General features: G+C 53.4%; 1 protein-coding gene and 1 long non-coding RNA gene across 13 annotated transcripts in view; both read left to right on the forward strand.

The window, feature by feature from the left end:
* LOC144382879 (uncharacterized) overlaps window positions 1-21,812 on the forward strand; it is a 1,041,026-nt gene that overhangs the window by 355,801 nt on the left and 663,413 nt on the right. The gene's annotated exons all lie outside the window — the stretch shown is intronic.
* TLE3 (TLE family member 3, transcriptional corepressor) overlaps window positions 1-21,812 on the forward strand; it is a 47,076-nt gene that overhangs the window by 2,972 nt on the left and 22,292 nt on the right. For 5 of the 12 annotated variants that reach the window (XM_036113613.2, XM_036113615.2, XM_036113617.2 and 2 more), the window contains exons 4-6: window positions 396-440; window positions 17,955-18,017; window positions 19,573-19,647. In XM_036113613.2, coding sequence (XP_035969506.1) covers window positions 396-440; window positions 17,955-18,017; window positions 19,573-19,647 — 183 coding nt within the window. Of the gene's footprint in view, window positions 1-395; window positions 441-9,158; window positions 9,272-17,954; window positions 18,018-19,572; window positions 19,678-21,812 lie in introns of those variants that run through there. The other 7 variants (XM_036113609.2, XM_036113611.2, XM_036113610.2 and 4 more) reach the window with 3 other exon arrangements.

Consider the following 21,812-nt stretch of genomic DNA (forward strand, 5'->3'; position numbering starts at 1 on the left):
CTTAAGCGCCCTCCCTGCACTGCTTTCCACATAAGAGGCCTTCGACACATTGCTAAATAACTCTCAGAGGACAAGAGGGTCCCAGTGTACACACGATTCCCTGTTGAACCCGAACCTTGTATAAACAGGATATATGGCACATGGATGCTTGTGGGAGGGAGGGCTCGGCTCCTGGTACTATTGCATATATAATGTTCTGTGGAGATGAGGACAGCACTCGCCCCTTGTCAGCTCTTAAACCCCTCTCTGTAGCTGGCTTCGGGGTTTGGGTTGAACTTCTTTAGCAGATTTATCATAAAAGTAATGACTTGGCCAGAAACCTGCCCCAAAAGCTGATTTTGGAAAGTGAACAGCTCAATGTGTTGCCCATTAATGGGGATTCTTTTTACTTTTAGTACTATGAGATGTCCTATGGCCTGAACATTGAAATGCACAAGCAGGTAAGTGCTTTTCTTTCTAAAAAATCTATCTGATGGTTAAAAACATATAATACATGGGTTTCTGATAGCCCCTTCTCTTTGAAAATGAGCCTAGACCTTCTGTTCCTCCTTCTTCTTGAAGAGTGAATGGATCCAGTTTCTGAAATGCAGGGTCTGAGGTGTTGCTTATTTCTTGGACATGTTGAGCTTTTAGCAATAGAGCTTGTGGAATTAGTCCTGGTCTTGGATCTTGGTGGAAGATAAAGGAGCAAAGGGAAAGTTGTACCTTCAGGATCTGCTTTACAAACTCCTAAAACCCAGAGGGGGCTGGCTGGCTGCTTTTAAATGTTTTAATGTAAAATTCTCGAGAGGAAATGCAGGAGGGGTGTGTGTGTGTGTGTGTGTGTGTGTACATGGGCGGTCGCAAAAATTTGATGTTCTGCCTTGATAAGATTAAACTTCAAGAGTCTTAAAAGCCAGGCTGAGCTGTCAGAATTTAAGGGAACAAGCCACTAACTGCTGAAAAATATGAATCCAGGATGAACTACAGCCGTATAATGCCTTACAGTTCCAAGGCCGCTTTCTCCTCTCTATCTTAATTTGAAGGCAGCCGGGTTCCCATTTTACAGAGAAGGAAGCTGAAGCGGAGAGGTGAAGTAACTTGCCCAGGGGCAGCCTCGCCAGGACTTTTGAGATGGCTGGTAGTTGAGCTCAGCTTTGAAATCCTGAAGTCAAACTAGTTTAGCTAGTGTGCTGTTGTTTGATGGATATGTAAACTACCTCGTATTGTCGCTCTTCTAATAACAGTATACCTCAAACGGAGCAAATACAAACAGGCTTTATCTTGGTGCATATCAGTAACTAGTGCTAGGCTGGGCTGTGGGAGAGGCCTGTTTGTGTATTTGTGTTCCAAGGAGAGGCTGCCTGTAATTTGGCTTGGCCAGCGATTAGAAGTGACTTGGCACGAATAAATGGCGCAGACCGGTTGTTCTTTTTAACAATTGGTGTTCTTGAAATCTCAGAAGGCTGTTGACTCATTCTAGCCTTTGGTGACCGTGACTTGAATGGATTTTCTGCCTTAAATGAACAGTCGTTTACAAGGTCTAAATTTTGTTCTTTCAGGGGCCAGGGACCCGGGCAGGTGAGAAGGGCAGGTGATCCAGGCATGCTTGTAGATTGCTGCCTGCTCCAGCAGCTTCCTCTAGAGCCTTCTGGATCTGCAGTTTCCTTTCTTTACTGGAGGAGCCCCAGTGTTAGGTGGAGGGCAGCCCGAAAGGGGCCTGAGTTTATGGAGCAGTGTGGGAAGCCAGTCTGTGGCTTCCTGAGGGGTTATGAGCTCCTTAGGAAGGCTACCAGCTTTTTACTTCTTGACCCACAGAAATCATAAGCAAAGACGGCTGTGTACATAGAGATGTTTCTTTTCAGAAGAATGAACTGGAGATAGGTTCTGCCCAACTTTAGGTGGGACCGGCTGGGTCTGACTCATCCAGTCTGAATGCATGCCATGGACCTGGGGTCTCAGGTGTTCAAGGACCTTGGGGTGTTATGCAAGGTACCCCCTCCTCCCTTTCTCAACCGCCTCTTCCCCCCCCCCCCCCGCCTCGGTGCTTAGTTTCTTGGGTGTGTTTAAAGAGGGTAATTGCACACAGTTTTAAAATTTATAGCAGCAGTTATTCTAAGAGCTTCATAATTAAGGTGTAATATGTCGTTGCATGTTGAGGTCTGCATGGGTGGTGTTCCCCACGTCTATGAGTGGATGGTTCTTTGGCACAAAGAATCTACCTTGGCTGGTGGAGCAAACGTGTTCCCGGAGTCCTGGGGAGACACTGAACTCTGGAAGAGTTAACTGTCTTAATGCCTTTGGTGGTGGCGTCTGCCTCAAGAGCAGCTGTGCGCATCTGGGACCTCTGGCTATTCCCCAGACGGGGCTCTTAAGGGGAGAATGCCTGAGGTTTGGCGACATGGTCTCATTGTAATCCTCCCAGCTGCTAGAGGCAGACAGATGGGATTCTTTGCACCCTTTGTATAGGCCAGAAAACTGAGGCTTCAGGGAAGCCAGTGGGCCAGAGCTGGGACTCCAGTCCAGGCCTCTGGACTCCCGCACTGGGCGCTTTGACCCCGCTTGCCACTCACCTTTGCCTTCCAGCCAGTTCCCCTTGGCTTCCCAGCATGAATGAGTGTGCTCTGAGCGCCAGGGCCCTTGCAGGGTTCAGGGCACTGTCTTGAGTGGGGCGAAATCACCCGGTGGCTCTGGAGGAACAGAGAGGCAAGGGGGTGAAGAAACCGGGGCTAAGAAATGCAACCCTGACCTAATGGGGCCGGCCACTCCCTAGGCTTGCGAGGGTTCTGCAGGCGAAAACCCAGCCACTAATTGTAGTGTGGGTCTTGGGTGCATTTGGCGGATGGTGGTTAGGCCTGAGCAAACAAGTTTATCAGCTGACCTGTTTAGCGGTTGACTGGTGTTTTATCTGCACACACAATCAAGTGACTGGAGTGCTTGAATTATTCATGCAGTGTCCTGCCCTCTAGACTTGACTGTTCGTGTGATTACATCTGCCTGGAACAAACAGGCTGGATTCTTCATCTTTAAGCTCAGGGGTGGAGGTGGGGACTGGCTGTACCTTTATATATTAGGTGAGCTCCAGAGCCAGCACCTTGGGAAGTGTGGGGGTCCTCAGCCTGCTCACGTGCACCACACCCCAGCTTTTCCACCAACCGCCACCACATTTTTTTTTTTTTTTTAAAGCTCTCCTTTGCTGTCTCTATGGGAAATGCCTATTAGTTGGGAACCTCAGGTTCTGCCAGATGGGCCCTGATTATTGACAGAGGGCAGCTGATGAGGTGCGTCCAGCCCATTTTTTCTTTTACCGAGAGGTTAAACTCACTGTGGCTGGCTCCTTTCCTGGCTGTTTCTCTGTCTCCTTCTTGCTCTTTCTCCAAGCTGTCAAATCCCAGAGAAGTAATAAATGGGTTTTCTTCCTACTCCTCTGCCTACCTCCCTAATTATGGCAAAGCAAAGATTACAGAATCACGGGCCAGGCCTCAGCCTTCCAGGGGTCACCCACCTCCTCCAAGCTCCTGCTTCCGGGCAGAACGTCAAGGGTGATTCTGCGAGGCCAGGGAGGCGATGGGGACTGCCCAGCTCATCCTCGTCAGTTCCCATCCTGTTCCTGTTGGGGCTCTCCAGTGTCGGCCACCGGTCACAAAGCCGGCTTAGAAAGGAGCGCCCCAGAGCACCTGTTGGGCGTTGGGTTGGAGGCAGGAGAAGCTGGGTCAGGCCATCTTCACCCTCCCCCGGTCAGTGCTGAGGTTTCAAAAGAGGACTTGAGGCATTTGGGACTCTGGAGCAGCGCCATGCCAACGCCAAACGGTCACCCTTTTTCTGCAAACCCAGAGGAGCGATGCTTCCTCCAAGTTTCTTTTGGCATCCCAGAACTGGGAGAGCCCTTTGGCTTCTCAGCCAAACCTTCCATGTTACAGATGAAGAAACTGAGGCCCGGGAGGGGAGCTGAGCTAACCCAGTCACCCAGTCCCACGTTAGTGCTAGGGCTGCTCCTGGGGCCTTTCGTCCTGTCCCCAGGTCTCTGTTTAGCAAGACTCAAGAAGTGAAGCATATTTGTTTACTAACCAGTCGTACTCTGTGGCTTTAAGTATTATTGCTTCTTTCTGTTTATTATCTCCAGAAGCTAAGGCTACAAACCTGGCTATACCAAAGTACAAAGTACCCCATTTCGGGTTGTATAACCATATCAGCTGAACACTTTTTTGCCCACAGTCCTCTTCCGAATTGCCAGCTATTTGCACAACCAATGATTTGATGTGCGTAATAATAAACCAAATGCATAACTAGCAACCCCAGAGGTAAGGTTCACTGGCGAGGTAAAGTGGTAAAACCTGTGAACTTTTTACCCGAGGATACAGAAAGCCGTGAACACAGGGCTGAAGGAGATGGCAAATCTCTGTCCCCTCCCCTCTCATCCCCTGAGTAATTAGGGGCTTGGCTGGAAGATCTCCAGCAGGTGGCAAGGTTACAAAGACCCGGCCCAGGAGTGCCTGTTTGTATGGCATCTGGGTTGAGCTAAGAGGAGATCCGGAGTAGTGTTTTTTCCTGGCATCCAAGCACCCCTCCTAGGCCCTGGTTTCCACCTAACCTTTCCTGGCTGGTCACTCTTGCCTAGGACAGTCTTTCTCCAGCCACACAGTTCTTCTCATTGCCCTGGGGGCCTGCCATGGTCAGCTTTGGGGTCTGCCGAGCTCAAAGTCCCCTTCCCCCCGGCCCCAGACTGCCTTCCACCCCAGCCTTCTCTGGACCCTTAATCTTCACTGCCTAATGAGCTGTACAGAGTAGGGTTGGTGTGGTTCTCTGGCTCTTTCCCTTCTCATACGTTTGATCATTGGGATGACCTAGGAGATGGGCACAGAAATGGCTCCTGCCCTTACTCAAGGACACGGAGCCTGGGTGGGAAACCTGGCTTCTTAACAAGACTCCTTCCATGAACCTCTCCTGGACCAGGGGCCCCCAGAGGGCACAGAGCTGAATCTCCCTTGGGATTCTTCCTCCTCCACTTAGTATAGGAAGGGTCTGGTCTATGTCAGAGGCCCTTCATTTCCATTTTGTCCTAGGAGTGAGTTGGTCAAGGAATGAGCTCCCTTTTCCCTCCTGCATGGGAAAGTGTTTTTTTATCCAGGTCTGTTTGCACAAAACACCGGGACACGTGGGGCAAAAAGGTAGTCAAGGCCAAATCTCAGTGGGGTTTCCCCCTGTGATCTGGCACGCGCCTGCTGTCCTTTCTCACACTTCAGCGTCTCGTCTTTGTGTGGATGGAGGAAGCCCCTCGGCTGGGGTCTGTTATGTGCCCTTAGCACGAAATAGGTGCTCAGTAAACACGCCGGTTTTCCTTTACTCTGAATTACTCGGGTTGTCAGAGGGTGGGATTCCGATTCCCTGAGCTCTGGCGGTAGGAAGTGAGGGTTTTAATTGTGGGTTGGCCACTAGCTCTGCAGGCTTCCTCCTACTGTTCAGCATCCAGTTTCTTCATCAGGAAAATGAGGGGGTTGGATTCCTGCCAGAACGGTTATTAGGGGCCTGGGATGTGCTGGGTGTGGGCTGGGGCCGGTTACACAGCCGAATAAGACACCATTGCCTCGGCTGGGGAATTGGCATCTAAATAAGTCATGGCAGCGCAGTGAGGTAAGCGCTAATATGGCCCAGTGTCACTGGAGGAACACCCGGGACAGAACAGCCTATTCTCCCCCGGAAAGGGGAGGGAAAGGGGAGTCGGGTCAGAGAAGACTACACCGAAGGGCTGTTACCTGAGTCTTAAAGGGAGGGCAGGGGCTGCTGAGGCAGAAGCCCGCAGAGAGGAGGAGGTCTCTCTCTCTTTCTCTCTCTCTCTCTCTCTCTCTCTCTCTCTCTCTCTCTCTCGGTGGCAGCCGCTCTTGGAAAGGCCAGCGGAAGCACAGTCCACAAGTTGGAATGCCTGGGGTGGGGGGGTGGGGGCTCCACTTGGGGAGTGAGGCGAGGTGGTGACATTTTGCAGCAAGTGATCTCCAAAGCCTCTCTGCTCTCACACTCCCGACTCTGCGGCTCCCTCTGTCCCCATATGGCTCTGCAGGGCTGGCCCGAGGCCATCTGCCCTGGGCCGCGCTTGGTGGGGGGGGAAGAGGGGGAACGCCCCGGGGGCTGGCCGAGGCCTCCCGCGCCTGCACAACCCAGCGTGCCGCCTTGAGCTTTCTTCCCCCAAGTGGCATTGCCTCCTTTCCCGTGTGGGTAATTCTGTAATGACTGGGTCTGACCCGCCCCTCCCCCATATTTAATTCTCATCAGCCAGCTCTCTCCACTTTGCTATTAATGATAGCAGCCAGCAAAATAGCTTTCAACATGCCATTGACAGTCTGGTTTAAGAGAGCACTTGAAGTAGTGCTAGACAGCTGAAAGCTCCTATAATTGTGTACCAGAGTGAGAACTGCGTGCTCGAGGGCCTTGTTTTTATATGCTTAAAGGGACAATATCTTGTTTTCAACAAATGCTCCCTGAGACTCATGGCCAAGATGCTGGCTCCTCTCGCACGCCTCTCCTCTCCCCTGGCTTTTTCTTGCCTCTCTCTTGCCTTTCACACGACATGTTCCCCCCTCAGGTCGGGGCTGAGGAGAGACTTGGGGAAGGGGGGCATTCCCTGCCTGCACCTAAGTAAGGACTGTCGGGTGGGCTGGTTTGCTGTGAGGCCTTGGCCGCTGCTCACACCCCCGGCCCCGGCCCAGTGTTTCTGGGGGAGGGACTGGGGGTGCTGTTCTCCCCTGTGTATTGATTTTGAGTTCTTTTGTTGGCTAAGGATGTCACAGCCTCGTGGGGGGGCAGGCTTCCAGGGAGCCCTCTGAATGTTTCCGGGAAGGCCAGCTCTGGGGGAGCTGTGGGGGAAGGCTGTACTTACTGGAGGGGCCATCAGGGACCTCGGAGCCCTTGGCCCCTTTCAAATCAGATTCTGGGAGGCCGTTCATTGTGCAGAGGCTCCTCTAGAAAGCACGAGGGTCCGTAGGGCAGGGACTTACTCTTAAGTGGAGGTTCATGCAGGGCTTAGAGGCTTAACCAGGGGTCCCATCTACTCAGCCCTGGAGATTTAGCCTGAGAACAAAACCTCCTTCCCCTTCACCCCAGCCGACTTCATTACTCTGAAGATGTAACACAGCCCTTTCGGCAGAGGTTTCCCTCACCCCACTGTCACCAAAGCTCCCCTTCACCAATGGCATCCTTTGAAGGGTGAAGAAAGAACCAGAAAGCGGGGTGGGGCCTGGAGTCTGGCTGTGGCAAAGGCTAGGAGTGTGGATGGGCTTGGCGTGTGTGTCCAAAGGGGCCTCCTCCTTCCACCCACCATGTATGTGAGTGACACCGACAGGGGCCTGGGGTCCTGGGGTAGTTGCCACCACCACCACCACCAAATCATTCCAGCAGAAGGCCTTTATTGAGTGCAAAGAGTTTGAAAGTTTTCATCTTCCAAATATTGTAATAATATCAACCTTTGGTGTTTCTGTAGCACTTGATTGTTTGCACAGCACAGTAGGCCTTTTCATCTTAAGAACCTCAAATGACAGGCATTTGGGTGCAGGACAAACACAGCCTAGGAGGAAAGCATCAGAGCGTGGGGTGTGGAGATGACTTGGATATATTCGGGGCACTAGAGGGCTGTGTTCTTAAACTGGACGGGGCGGCAAGGGCTGGGGGTGTGTGTGGAATGCCGACTCTGTGAGTTCCCTGAGGGACAGGACCATTTTGTATTCACTGGGGCCCCTGAGCCCTGCGTGGTGCTGGGTCCATATTGGGTGCACAGTGTACGTTTTTGGGGGGACTCATGGAGGGTAATGTCCTAGTTTGGGAGTTCTCCCTGACCCTGTAGAGCATTATGGACTTTCTGGGAAGGATACAGGTTTTCTCCTGCTTCTGAGAGAGATCTGTTGGCCGCAGAGTTGTGATTGGAGAGAGAAAGGTAAAAGTGTCATGAGCTTTTATGTTGAAGCGTCTTTAATATAATTTGAGGTTTTTGTTTTGTTTTTGTGTTTCGTCTTGGTCTGCAGACAGTTGAGATGTACAAAGGGAAGATAGGAGGTGGTGAGGAAAGAGATAGCGGGGAGGAAGATGATAAAGCAGAGATGGGGCAGGAAGGAATGAGGAAGAGAAAACATGCTGAATTGGGATTCCGAGAAGAAACCAAGTAGCAAGAAGGCAAGAGTCAGTGGCTTGGAGGTAAATTGGTAAACCGAGCTTGGCATGCCTTGGCCGTCTCTTTGGGTGTGGAGTTCCATGTGCTACGGCCTTACCCTACTGCCCATTTAAATCCCTGGTGACCACTGTTCACACTACACTCTTCAACTGGTTTTTGTTGTCATTTTTTAAAAACGGAATGAAACCTAGTCTAGCCCAATGGTAGAAGTTCCTTTTTTGTTTGCCCCAAAAAGCGACATCTTCCCTCACAAGGAGACTCAAATGAGTAAGGGTTCTTCCCACAGTCCTGCAGCACTAGGGAGACCAGGAGCACCTTGGGGACAGGAGAGGGGACTCTTCCTGGTTGGGTGTGAAGGCTTTGGTTCTGGACTCCTACACCACCCAGCCAGTCTGCGACCAGAAGGTTGGAGGAGGAGGAGGCCTTCTACCCAGTCCCCAAATACTTGCCCTCAACAGGTCCGTCCTGATCCTGAGTGTGAAGCTGATTGTCCTATCAAGGGCATGCTTTGTGAACCAGTGGTGATTTCTGCTGGGAAGAGCCGGGCAGTCTTGGGGAGACCAGTGGGTGAGGAATGGGAGTCAGTCCTTGGTCTAGGTTGGGGGACAGGAACTATCCGACTTCGTGTCCAGGAAGAGGCAGGGCAGACTCAGTGAGACCGGGAGCAGCCACAGGTGATCCCAAATGGCCTAGAGTGAGGGGCTCAGTGGCCCGATGGGAGCAGAGTGAGCATGAGACCCAGCAGGTGGAGGCCGTGAGTCGGCCCCAGGACTGATGGGTCCAGAGGAGGTTTAGCTTCTCCTTAAACCCTTCCCCGTTGCTTTTCCTGGAAGGGGCCCCTTCCTCCGAGCCCCCTCACCACTGGAGGGGGTCCAGCAGCAGTCCAATTCTTACCTGGCTTTGCCTCAGGGCAGAAATCCTAAGGGAAAGACCAGAGCAGTTGAGGTTGGCTATTGGATATCGCCCTATGTCCTGTGTCCCACCCTCCTCAAACCTTAGGCCCTCACACTTCATCCCAGAGGGAACAAGGAATCTCCCTGAGGCCAGCCTGAGATGGAGAGAGCAGCTCTGCCCCTGCCAGAGTCCTGTCGCTGCTGGCTTGTTGCTGGCCTGCAAGTCGCCTGCCACTTGTACGGGGTACGCAGCTCGTAGGGGGTTCTTAAAGGGGGCAGGTACGGGTGCTGTCTGGATACTTCTCTCACTTAGCCTGTTTGAGTTTCTCAGTTCTCTCGCCTGGGTCAGACCCCACTTCTGCAGGGACCTCTACCTGGCCCTCCCTCACTTTCCCCCTGCCCAGGCCCCCGGTGGGGAGCGGGGCCCGTGCCTGAGAAGACTTTTTCCTGGCGCCTTTGTGCTGGTGGTGGATTCAGAGTTTCTCCATCAAAAGTCACTGGTTTTCAGAGGGGCGTCCTGGCAGTCACGTGCAGAATACCAGGCGCCGGGAGGTGCGAAGTCCCGATGGCTACGCCATGGGCTTGGGAGTCAGACAACCTTGGGTTTGAGTCCTCCATCAGGACTTCCGGGCCGTGTGACGTGGGGCTGCCTGGGGGACCTCTGTGAAATTCAGTTTGTATGGGGTTGGGGCGGGGGAGAATCGGAACCCCTACCCGCCAGAGCAGTGCCGTCCGAGACGTGGCTACTGTGACCGAGGAACTGAGTTTGACATTGAGTTGTAATTAACGTTCACTAGCCCCACGTGGCTCGTCGCCTCCTCTGTGGGACCCCGCGGTTACAGGCAGTGCTAGGAGGAGTATGTAAGGTGATGGATGCACAGTGACTGTTTAGCACAGTCCCCCGCGTGTAGGAAGGTCCTCAGCAGCGGGACGGAGTCCCACAAGTAGCCAAGGCCTCAAAGAGTGAGGCCAAGATGCTTGGGGCTGTGGATGTTGTAGGGCTTTCCAGAGCCCTTCCCATGTGCTGCTGCTTGGCCCCGCATGCCAGCCGTGAGCACTGCCTACTGGGAGCACGGACATCTGGACAGGGTGAGTGACTGGCTCGTGGGCTCCGGTGGACCGGGGGCAGGTTCAGAACGAGAAACTGTCTGTTTCACTCATGGGCCAACCACTTGTCCCCCAGGCCGTATCAAGGCGTGGTCTCCCCACATGCCCACCCCCAGGACCCACCTGTACTTCAGGACTTTGATTGCAGGGCTGGGAAGGCCCCAGACAAGGCCTTTAAGAATTAAGTAGAATGTGTGGCCGCCGTGTGCACATCAGGGTGTCTCAGTCTGGGCATTATTGACATCTGAGGCTGGATAATTCTTTGGGGTGAGGCTGTCCTGTGTTCCCCAAGATTAGCAGCATCCCTGGCCTCTACCCGCTAGTTGTCAGGAGCACCGATCCAGTTGTGACACCCCTAACTGTCCTCTAGACATTGCCAAGGGTCCCCTGGGGAGCAAAAATGCCCCCCCTGGGTGTGAACCCTTGGTGCAGGGGGAAGAATTCTGGCTCAAGAGCTGGGACAGTTGGTTGCCACTGTCTGGCTTTGTGATGTAGGACAGTTCCTTGCCTTCTCTGGGCCCTGTTTTCCTTATCTGTAAACTGAGGTGTTGCATATGTTGGTGGTTTGGGAGGTGGTCCCATCCCGACCCATAAACAAGTTTTTCTAAATAACCGATCTTGATTTTTTATGGCCTATGAAATGCCACCACTCCTGCCATCCTTGTCTGGGGAGACAGGACCCTCTGACCCTTTCAGTCTAAGAGGGACAGACGTGCTTTTCGGTTGTGAACTCGGTGGTGGGCGGCTAGAACGTGTCTGCCCACAGTCAGCCTGTCCCCTCCCCGGACACCTCGTTTTCCTTTCCTGCCACCCGGATTTCCCAGCGAGCCTCTGTTCTTAAAAAGTCATAGCCAGCGTTTCATTCGTAGTGCTGACCTTACAGGGAGACCCCCAAAATTTAACGAGCTGCTTCTGCAAGGGTAATGTGACTTTTACAGCCTGTTGAGGGGCAAAGGGAGATTTGCATAATGTTCCAAGGGGGATTAGGTGGCTGGGGGTTGCCATGGCAACCCCACAGGGATGAATTGAGAATTTTTCCTCCTGGCGGGAGTTGGCCAATGGAGTCTGGGAAGGTGGGGGAGGGAGGCCGAGGGTTATCTGAGGGGAGGGAGGGGACGGAGGGCGTCAGGGGTTGGGGGGTGCTAGTGGCGCCTGGGATGAATGGGCAGTGTTGGGGGAAGGTCTAATCTGCAAAGGCTTTCCCTGTTCTTTCTACACAAGCAAGCTCTTTGAGGGCCATCCCCTGGAGTGGGGGTGGGAGGCAAGCGGAGTTTAATGTGTTTGGGAACCAAGAAATTAAAGTGAACAAATATTTAAAGATTATTGGATCTTGTTAACAGGAAGCCCGGTGGATGGAAATTGAGAGTCTGAAAAATGAAAGTCGTAGAGTCTGAGAGCCAGGGAGAGACTTGGCTGCCACCTAGGCCCAGGTCCCTCCCCTGGAGTGATGTCTGACCCTGTGTCCCTGTTGGGTGGCCATTGAATGCTCCTCAGGACGGGGGTGCTTGCTCTCACACAGCACCTAATTCATTGTTGAGAGGTCTGGTTATACTGCACTCGAATCTCCCTCCTTTGTGCAGTGGGAACTGAGGCCCGAGTGCAGGACAGACCTGGGACTTTGCCTTGCCAACACTCTCCCGGGTCAGTGGCCTAGATGCCTCCTCTCCCGCCCCTCCCCCCACACGAGCTTACCCCTTCCTTGGGAGCCTTCACCATTCCCAGTTCCCTTACTCCCTATACTCTTGGGAGAGAGTGCCAGAGATTCCTGGTAGGCAGAGGAAGGGAAGGTGGAATTCCTTCCAGGGTGGCATGTGGAGGGTCACGTCCCAAGCCCGACACCCCGGCCTCTCGCCTTTCATCTGTCTTAGCTGGGTGGGGGGCAAGCGTGTCGTATGTTCACTGCCATCCTTACCTGCGTGAAGGGCATGGGGGCTAGTGCAGAATGCCCGGCCCAGGCTGGCCCCAGCCAGCGTCCCATTCCCTCCCTCGGGAGCCAGATCCTCAGGGTCACACCGGGCTGGGCCTTTTCTTGTATCCAGCCCTCCCAGCATAAAGAATTCAGCAGGCTTCCTCAGAAGGCATAAATATTTAATGGCATTGTAGTTATATATAATTTGATCAATATGTCAGTGCTAAAAGGGCCTTTATGGAGGCTCACCTATCATTGAGTGATCTATGATGTAAACCCTCCCAGCCCCTCCAGAAGCAGGGGCCATTATCTCCCTGGGCTGCTAAATGGATCATTTATTTACCCCCTTCTTTAAGACACTGGTGCTCTTTTCCCGTAGAGCCCGTGGCAGGGCTGGAGTGGGGCTGGGGAACCCCGTCCCGGCTTTTGCTGGAGGTCTCACCCCTCTTTGTCCCTGGACTTCCTTCCCACCGCTGATAAAACACCCACTTGCTTTATTTCAGAGCTGTCCAAGCTCGGTCTGAGGAGAAACTGCCTGGCAAGGAATTTCATGGTATAGTCCAATAATTGAGGGCCTATCAATTTAGAATTGCCTGGTACATGCAGTGGGATATTTTAAGTTAAAATTACTCAGGCACATTGTTCCAGAATCTTCCAGCATTTGATTACTTCATGGTTATGGCACCCGGCTGCTGCAGCCTCCTCCTTCTGCATAGCCCCCGGCTTCCTCTCCCCCCACCCCCGTGCCCCTCTCGTTTTAATTCGAGATGAAGACGACTCACTTGGAACACCCCAAGACTTGCGTCAGAGAAACCAGGTAAAACCTGATGAAAATTCAAGAACCCCAGAGCGGACCGAGTCCCCACCCCAAAGACGCATGTTTCTCGAGGAGTAAGCTGTCGTTCCGGCGAGCAGGATGAGCCCTTCCTACCGTGGCTGCTCGGCACTGACAGATGGGATGTCCCTGCTCTCTCCAACCGTTTGTGCTATGAAGCCTGGTCCTGGGACCGAGCCCCAGCCAGCGGGGCTCGTCTCTTCCTCATCACCCTTTAAACTCTTGCCATGCTCTCTTTTCCTGAGCTGTAGGGAGGAAGGACATGTCACAGCGCCATTCAGGAATGGTTAGCAGGCTAAGGCGAAATGACAGCTCCTGGATCTTACAAGTTACCACTTGGCCACTTTGTGTTGCAGACAACGAAATTGGAACCTGGAGGAGGGAAGCGATTTGCCCAAAGCCACACAGCTAGATGGAGGCAGAGCTGGGGGTGGAAGCCAGGTTGGTTCTGCGTGGCTTTGGGTCTCCCCCTGGCAGAGTTCTCCCTCTCATTGTTTTTATTGGGCTGAGGTTGAAATGAAGTGTGCATTCCCGAAAGCCGGCGGGGACAGACAATGGGGCAGTTTAAAATAAATAGCAGAGGGACCGTGGGGTGGAGGTGGCTGTGGACTGGGTTGAGCAGTCAGCTACATTTTCAAGAAGAAGAAAAAGGAGGCCAAAGACTGGCTGGCTGCTGAAGGCCAGGAGCAGGAGGCTGTGGGGCGAGGACCAAGAGCAGGTTGCGGCTCCCCTCCTTCAGCGTCCTGGGTCCGGGCCCCCTGGCTGGTGAGCTGGACCGTGCGTGCTGGAGTGTGATGGGAGAAGCAGAGCTTGAAGATGCTCAAGGACCCTCGGTTTACAGCAAGAGGGTCGCAGGTCCTGCTTTCCTGAGATGCTCATCGCGCGAACGGGAGCTACAAAGGCGCACTGAGCAGATTGCTCCTTGGGAAATTACACTTGCCCCCCACTATCTTGTTTTCAGTCATTTATTAGCCTAACAATCTCGCCGGAGACGCGGGGCAGATGTTACTCCCCGCACCCAGTTGGGAGCACAGATTCTGAATCGCACAGGGTCTCTGGGCACATTTCTCTGAACTGCTTCTGTCTGCGTCTGCTAGATTAGCTTCTTCTGAGGAATAGTCTTTTCCCACCAGCCAAGCTGCCTTCTTTGAACCACACTTGAAAAGAAACTTTCAAAGGCCGCACCCGCCTCCCCAAACACCTCTTTCCAAAGGCAGCCGTCTCCCCGGGCGCAAGCACCTACCTTCTCCCCGGTCCACATCTGAAGATCTGGCTCAAAGGCGGTGGCTTTACGTGACCCACTCGGAGGCAAGGACGGAGGCCAGGATGGAGGCCAGCCTCACTCAGACCGCGACTGCCTTATTGATGACACGGTGCCCTGGATTGCCAGGAGGAGTTTTCCAGCATGTGATCTAGTTCCATTTTGTGATTTGTGACCTGTCCCAATTGTGGAAGTCACATATCTTGATCCCCAACCCCCTTCTTGGAACTGAACATTTAGGGCTTGTTTGAGTTGGACCAAATGCTGTTTTAACAGCTGTTCTAATCGGAAATGCTGTCCATGATTAACCCTGATGGGAGTTTTTCTTTCAAAAATACTTCTCTAAGCTCTCTCAAAATGTCGAAATTGGGCTTCTTGGTAGGAAGTTGTTTAGTGGGGTTGCTACATTGCTGGGCGAGCGTCAGTTTCCCCATCTGAATCGTGGAGATGGTCGTGGTAAGGGCCTTCCCTGGAAGGTTACTGTGAGCTCACACGTGGGAAATGCTTGGGAACAGCTGGGATGGCGCGTGGTAGCCATCATTATTATTATTGTTGTTGTTAAGAGTGGCTCTGTCCGGCCAGCTTGTATTTCCAGGAGCTTGCCCTCTGGGATCAGCACCCTTCAAAAAATCAATGTTAAGGAACAGTCCTTGAGGGGGATAGTCTTCCTGTCCATTCTTTGACTCACCAGTGAGCCGAGCCCATTCCCAGAGTGGGTGGGGCGGCCCACGGAGAGATGGGTAAGGCTCACTCCCTGCTTCTGCTGTTTGGGGAGACCAGCAGGGAGGGGAGTGCCACTCCGCAGCAGGCGATCACCATGCAGTGACAGCTTGGAGGGACATAGTGGGCGTGCTCTCCACCCACCCACCCCAGACCCAGGGACAGGGAAGCCCTGGTTTACTGTAAGCACTCACCAAGTGTGCAGCGCCCCCTCCCTCCCCTCTGCCCCACCTCCCAACCCTGTGTCATTCTGTCTTATGCAACCAGGCCAGCCTTGAGTTCAGGCCCAGAACGGGGCCTGAATGCCCATAGCCCCGGCCTCCAGAAGGTTCCCTGTCTGTGTGGAGTGGTTCTGATGGCCCTCGGTGGATGTTTGTGGGTGGTATTGGGAGGTGGGCGAAGGTGGCAGGAACTGCTTCCAGTAGGGTGGAAGGGTGAGACTAGGCACTTGCTCGGGGCCACCCGCAGGGCTTCTCAGGGGCCAGTGGTGGTCACCTGGTGGCCTGGATGCCAAGCCTGGAGCTTGGCACAGCTACGGGAAATCTTAGCAGGTCCCTTTTCCTCATAGCCAGAGGATGCTGGGCTCCCGACCAAACCCTGCAGGAGGATCCCACCTGTGGGAAGCCTGTGACCACATGTTTGCTAAAGGGTATGGGGAAGGGGAAGGCCAGCTACTTTTCATTTTTTGCCTGGAACCGTCAAGACCCTGACACTTGACCTCTTTGCTAGAGGAAGGAAGCAACAGATGGGAACCCTTTTATAACCACCCACCCCAGAGGTCGCGAGAGCTGTAGTTGCTGCGTAGGCCAAAGTAACTGGGAAGGTTCCAAGCCTGCCTGCTGCCTGCCTTCCTGGCTCAGGGGTGGGGGCAGCAGCCGGACACCCAGCGAGACCCACCGAGACGGCTTGTGGCTGGTCTGGCTCCATGGCCCTGCCTCACCCTGTTGGCCAAGGGCTGCTGCCCGCCCCATCTCCCAGTTGTTATGTCAACATTCCATCCACCGAGGCCCTTCCCACAGATGTCGCCCACCGTGGGCCAGGCCCAGATCTGCAGCCAGGGGGGCCTTGGAAAATCAGTGCACGGAGGCTAGTGAGATTCTTTCGGCTAAATATTTACTGAGTATGTGCTGTGTGCCAGGCACTGCTGTGCTGGTCATTGGTGGTAAGACGCTTTGGACCAATGAGCCTGGTTGGTTTAGTTTATGTCTGTTCTCTGTTTTTAATATATCCTTCTATTCTGATATGGCACGTGAACATCCGTCAGTTGAATGACCGTGTTGCCCTATGCAGGTATGGACTGAGATGCAGACTGGCGGAGTGTTCTAGAACTCCTGCCATATACACCCCTGATCCTGTTTCCTTCCCCTTCCCCACTATCAATCGAGGGAAAGATGAACAGAAATGAGAAAGGATCCTGTTTGGGAGAAGAACTCTTCCCACTTACTTAGATTAATAATTTATACAGTAATTACTTAGTCATCTTCCTAGATTCCTTACAATATAAATGATGGGTATCTAGTGGGTCAAGTCCAGGGATGGTGCTAAAAACCCTACAATGCACAGGACAGCTCCGTTCCACAAAGAAGTATCTGGCCTCGATGTCCGCAGCACTGAGGCTGAGAAGCCCTGGTGTCCAGTGTCCTTACTGGAGCATACCCAAATGGCAAATGGGGCAGTAAGGCCCAGAGGTCTCAGCTAGGGGAACACTCCCTCTCTACCCTGGAATTTGGAAGTGGGACCCATTATTGGCATTCAGTGGGTCATTCGGTCCTTTGCAACAAAGAATTGTTCCACCCCGGATGCCCACAGGGGCAACTGTGGCCCTGTCCTGAGGATCGGAGTGTTCCAGGAGAGAGGAGCAATCCCTGGTCCCCACCCAGTACGCCCCCAGTAGACAGACCGTCCGTGTTGGAGCCTGCCACTGTGGCCGGCAGCCCCAGGATGTAGGGCCACACAAGCCTATCAGGTTCCCAGTTGATGGCCTGTCTTTTCTCTTCACCAACCAGAGGCGTCCTCATTAGTGGCTGGGGGTTAGAGGGAGGTGGGGTGCTAGCTCCAGGAATTCTCCCAAGGTCTGGGCTCTGTTTCTAAGCCTTCAGACATCATTGTTTTTAAGTGCACCAGGATTTCTCATCCAGAGCCATTTGACGATGATCAGAGATTTTTAAAGGCTGTTGTCATGGTTTTGTCTCTGGAAGATTGCTGTGGGCTGATGAGAGCTTTGAAGCCCGCACTGGGACCTCAGTCCTAGCGGCCTCAGGATTCAGCAGGAGATAAGGAAGGCAGTCCTGAGCCTTGTCTGTCAGGGGGCCTAGGCCTTCCTCTCTGGACACAGTTAACCATTTGGCACTATTTTTTTTTTTTTCAGACCGCTCTTGATCCAAGATCAGGGGGTTAACATAGGACAGGGGTGGCAGAAGTCGTTGATATTTATCTAAATATGATCTTGGCTGGCATGTTGGGGGTGGAGCAGAGAAGTGGTCAGCTCATGATCAACTTCTAGGAAGGATTGGGGTTCCAACCAGTTACCTCCTGAGCAGCTTCTTCAAGAAGGCACTGCTTTAACCCTAAAATGGGAATCATTCGTGGTGGGATTTCAGGCTGGGTCGGGGAGGGATCCGTCTGGTGGGGGAGAGGCAAAGTGAAAAGTGGAGAGGGCTGAAAGAGGCCCTGGAAGGTGTCACCTGCTTTGAGAGCCAGAGAACCTGTCCTGCTGTTGTCATTGGGCAACACTTCACTCAGATAATGGGTTTTACTGGGGTATGCAGTGGGGGGTGGGGGTGGGGTCGTTCCTTTTTCGTTTTGCTTTGTTTTTAATCAGGGCTTCCGTCCAGAGTGGGCAGACTCTCTATGGTCTGAACCACACATGTAGACCCCCCTCTGATAGGAAATTGGAGCTCCCCAAAGCCAAGGCAGCCTGGCTGGGGGAGGGCCGTGGATTTAGCAAGGCCTTCTGGCAGGGGGTCAGCTGGGGGGGGGAGCATGGAGCCCGTCTGGGGGGTCTGTGGTTTTGGGGGAGTGCACTGACACCTGTGGGACATTTCGGCGACTTGATGTATCTGCCTACGCTTCACGCCGTCTCTCTTCTTTTGCAGACAGAGATTGCGAAGAGATTGAACACGATTCTAGCACAGATCATGCCTTTTCTGTCACAAGAGGTAAGACCTTCTTTAACTGTGTCCTCCTTGTCCACCGCAATGCAGCACGGTGCTGCCTGTGTCCCCCTGGAGCCCCAGCCCCTGTTCTTTCATAGGGACTGAAGTTAGCAACCTGAGGATTTAGAGAAAATGCTCCAGTACATCAGAGAGAGCATTTGCTCGTTCTTCTGGTAAAACTGGTTCTCTGCTACTTCCTGAGACCGAAGAGAGGAGGGTCCTGGCCTGTGAGGGGGCTAGCGATGGACAGTGGGAGCCCTCTTTGCCTCCACTCCCATCCAAACGGCCATTCCTAGCCTCTGTTTGTCTGTGCCCCATCTCCCACACCTGGAAATGTCTAGGAGCAAGAAGCCTGGCCAGATAGTGCTAAGGGGCAGACCTTATAAAGGGAATGAGTACCCAAGGGGGACCTAGCCCCTAGGACAGAGTGTCCTCCCTAGAGGCATGACCAGTCATACTACCTTCTAAGCACACCTCCCAAGGGACCACCACCTGAGGCCTGGACTGGGCTAGTGGGGGAGACGGGAAGTGTCTCCAAGGAGGCCTCTTGGTGCAGGTCAGACAGGTGAGCTGCCTGAGAGGGGCCTGTTTCTGTCCAGCAGAGCTCCCTCCAGCTGGGGTAGGCCCTGGCCTCCATGCCCCCTGAGGGGCTGGGACCACTTCAGCTCCCTCCCGGACTCCTAGGTCTCTGAGTCAGAGTAGTGACCCGTAAATGATTGAGTCCATGTGAAAACACCATATAGTGATGTCCTCAAGCTTACAGCCCAGTAGGGGAGACAGCTACATACAAAGCAGGTGCTATCTCAAGGCCGAAGGGAATGAACGCACCAAAAACATACCTTTTTTAAAATAGACTTTATTTTTTTAGGGTGATTTTAGGTTCACAGCAACCTATGAGTGGAAGGTACAGAGATCTCCCCTGTTACCAACATCCCGCACCAGAGTGTTGTATTTGTTACAGTTGATAAGCCTGAGTTGACACATCATTATCATATACCAAGTCCCTGGTTTATATTAGGGTTCATCATGCCACTTTCTCTCTCTGTCTTTCCAGACACATTTTCGTTTTTCTCTTCACTTAGCTAGGGATTGAGTACCTCTAGATTCACATACTTTTCTTCTGAACTCCTTGAATGTAAGTTGCAGATACCCTGACTCAGCACTCATTCCTAGCTGCGTCTCCTAAAAATGGGAACCCCCTTCTCTGTGACGAATGCCATTACTGCATTTAGAAAATTAATAATGAGAACTGTCCTCTCCTCTCCAGCTCATATTCAAAGGCACGGAAGGACTTTTCTTGTATGTGTGGTAGAGGGAGGCGGGTCTTTGGGCTCATTGCTGTTTTAACTGAAAACAGTGTGTGGGAAGTCGTGCTTGCAAAAGTAGTACATGCTCATCGGAAAGCATTTAAAGCAGAAGGTAGAGAGGCCTGGGCCACCCGTCTCCTGGCCCTCCTCCGCCTCGTGTGGGGGCTGCGTCCCGGCCTGTCCCCCGCGGCCCTCGCTGTGCCCCCCGTGGCCGGGGAGCAGTGCATCTCACCCGCCCCCTGTGTCCCCAGCACCAGCAGCAGGTGGCGCAGGCGGTGGAGCGGGCCAAGCAGGTCACCATGACGGAGCTAAACGCCATCATCGGGGTACGTGGACTCCCCAATCTGCCTCTCACCGTGTGTATAGCCCTTTTATTCCTCTCATTTACCGTAACCAGAGATCGACCCTGACCTCAGCTGGCCTCAAGGAATGGCGGCCCCAGGACTCTGGCTTCCCATGGCTTGGACCCATTCGGGGCTCTCTCCCCACGAGCTCCCCGTTACCTCCTGCTCCCCAAATTGACGGGTTGTCTGACATGCCTCAATTCCACCTCTAAACTCACCAGCCCCAACCTCCTCCAGCTTTTGGTGTCCCCACCATGGAGGGGGGCAGGCTCTGAGATAACGGTCATGCCCAGCTCCTCCTCAAGCCTCCCCCGGGGGGCCCGTCTGCCCTGTGTCCCCTCCCTGGCAAAGGTCTGCCCTTCTTTGGCCAGCTGGGATCAGAACTGTCTCTGTTGTACTGTTGATCTGAAACGTGCTGTGGAATTGGGGTTTGGGCCTAATTGTGCCATGCACTGAGCTGCCTGACTGAGTGTGGATTGTGCGCCCTTGGGAATTCCAGCTGGGATTTCCCAGATGCACTGGGAAAAATACCCAAGAGTGCTTTGTGAGGTCCACTTTTGGTCGGACCCCTCCATGAAAGGAGGAAGCCAGATCTCTCCTCTTTTGCGTCCCTATCTGGCTTGCATCTTTAATGCATTTCTTGGATTCACAGAGCATCTTTCTCCTGCTTTGGTGTGAGGCTAGGGATATTTAAGATAAGCAGCTGAGGAAAAACAGTTTTTTCATGTGACTCTGGGCAAAGCTCTTAGCCTCAGGTGTTCCTGTCTACCTTTTGTCCCTAAAATGAACGGGATCGGTGAGATCACTGCTTCCCATCCCCAGACAGCTGGGTCAGGGGGGCTTCTGAGCAATGTAGACTCCAGGGCACTCACCCCAGAGTTCTTTTCCATAGGTTGGGGGGTGGGGCTGGGAATCTGTGTTTCTGAAGTTTTCCAGATCATTCCGAATGAAGGGTAGTCAGGTTTGGGAAGCAGTGGCCCAAATGGCTGAGGTCCCATCAGCCCTAACGTTCTGGGACCCTGCTTGGTCCTCATTTCTCTTTTGTTCTTATGTGATGTCATTATTTCATGGTGGAACCGAAGGCCCCAGAATGTTCTGCTTGGTGGGATAAATGACAACTCTTGCGTTTTCGGTCTGGGGCGGAAACCCTGAGATGTGTATTCTGGTTATAGTTCTTTCCTGTGTAACCTTGGCAGGTCCTGCCTCTTCCCGGGCCTCAGTTTCTGCATCTCTTAAAGGAGGGAGTGGACCATCTCCCTGGGCCAGATGTGCTGGGGTAGGCTGGGGGCAGAGGGGCAGAGGGATGCTGGCCCACTGCTCCGTCGTCCTGCTTTTGGGACCTATGACGGTGACCCGGTTCTGTCCTGGTGTCGGCCCCATGGCAGCTGCCGAACGCTGCGGGGGGAGGGCATGGAAGCGTTCGCCTGGTCTGAAGCCTGGGGATGCTGGGGAGGAGCAGACCTCACCTACTGTGTGGGAGGAGCAGAGCAGAGTCCAGAAAGGGGACTATGAGTAAGCGGTCAGTGTCTTTAGCTGTTGAGCTGGGAGGCAGCTCCCTGACGGGGAAGCCATAGTACCGTAAAGCTTATTGTCTTCCCTGAGATCAGCCAACCCCGGGGTTCTTCAGCCTCAACACTCTGAAGTTTGGGGTCAGATACTCAGTTGTGGGGCCAGTCCTGTGCATTATAAGATGTCCAGCAGCAACCCTTTCTTCTACCCACTGGATGCCAGTAGTACCCAAAAATGTCGCCAGACATTGCCAGATGTCCCTAGGGGTTGGCGGGATGGCCGCTGGTAGAGAACCACTGATCTTGCCAATGCTGTCATTTCACAGAGAGGGGCAGTGATTCAAGGATGGGCACAAAGTCAGCCAGAGGCCCAGGGGCCTGACTCCCAGCCCTTGGGCTCTTCCCTGGGCAGCCCGCCTGGGTGACCAGTTTACATCTCCCATAGTGGCGGAAAGGGGCCCTGGGGGCAGGAAGTGCGCCGTGCACTCTGTCCTCCGAAATTTCTCCTCCTCCAGCTCCTCGTCCCATCCCCTCTCCAGGCCGAGCCCTCCCGCCCGCACAGTGGCCCCAGTGGGCCTCCCTCTCCTGCTCCTGCCACCCTCTTTGGAATTAAAAATCCTCTTATGAAAATAACTTTTC

The sequence above is a fragment of the Halichoerus grypus genome, chromosome 8, assembly GCF_964656455.1.
Source record: "Halichoerus grypus chromosome 8, mHalGry1.hap1.1, whole genome shotgun sequence".
Lineage (NCBI taxonomy): Eukaryota > Metazoa > Chordata > Mammalia > Carnivora > Phocidae > Halichoerus > Halichoerus grypus.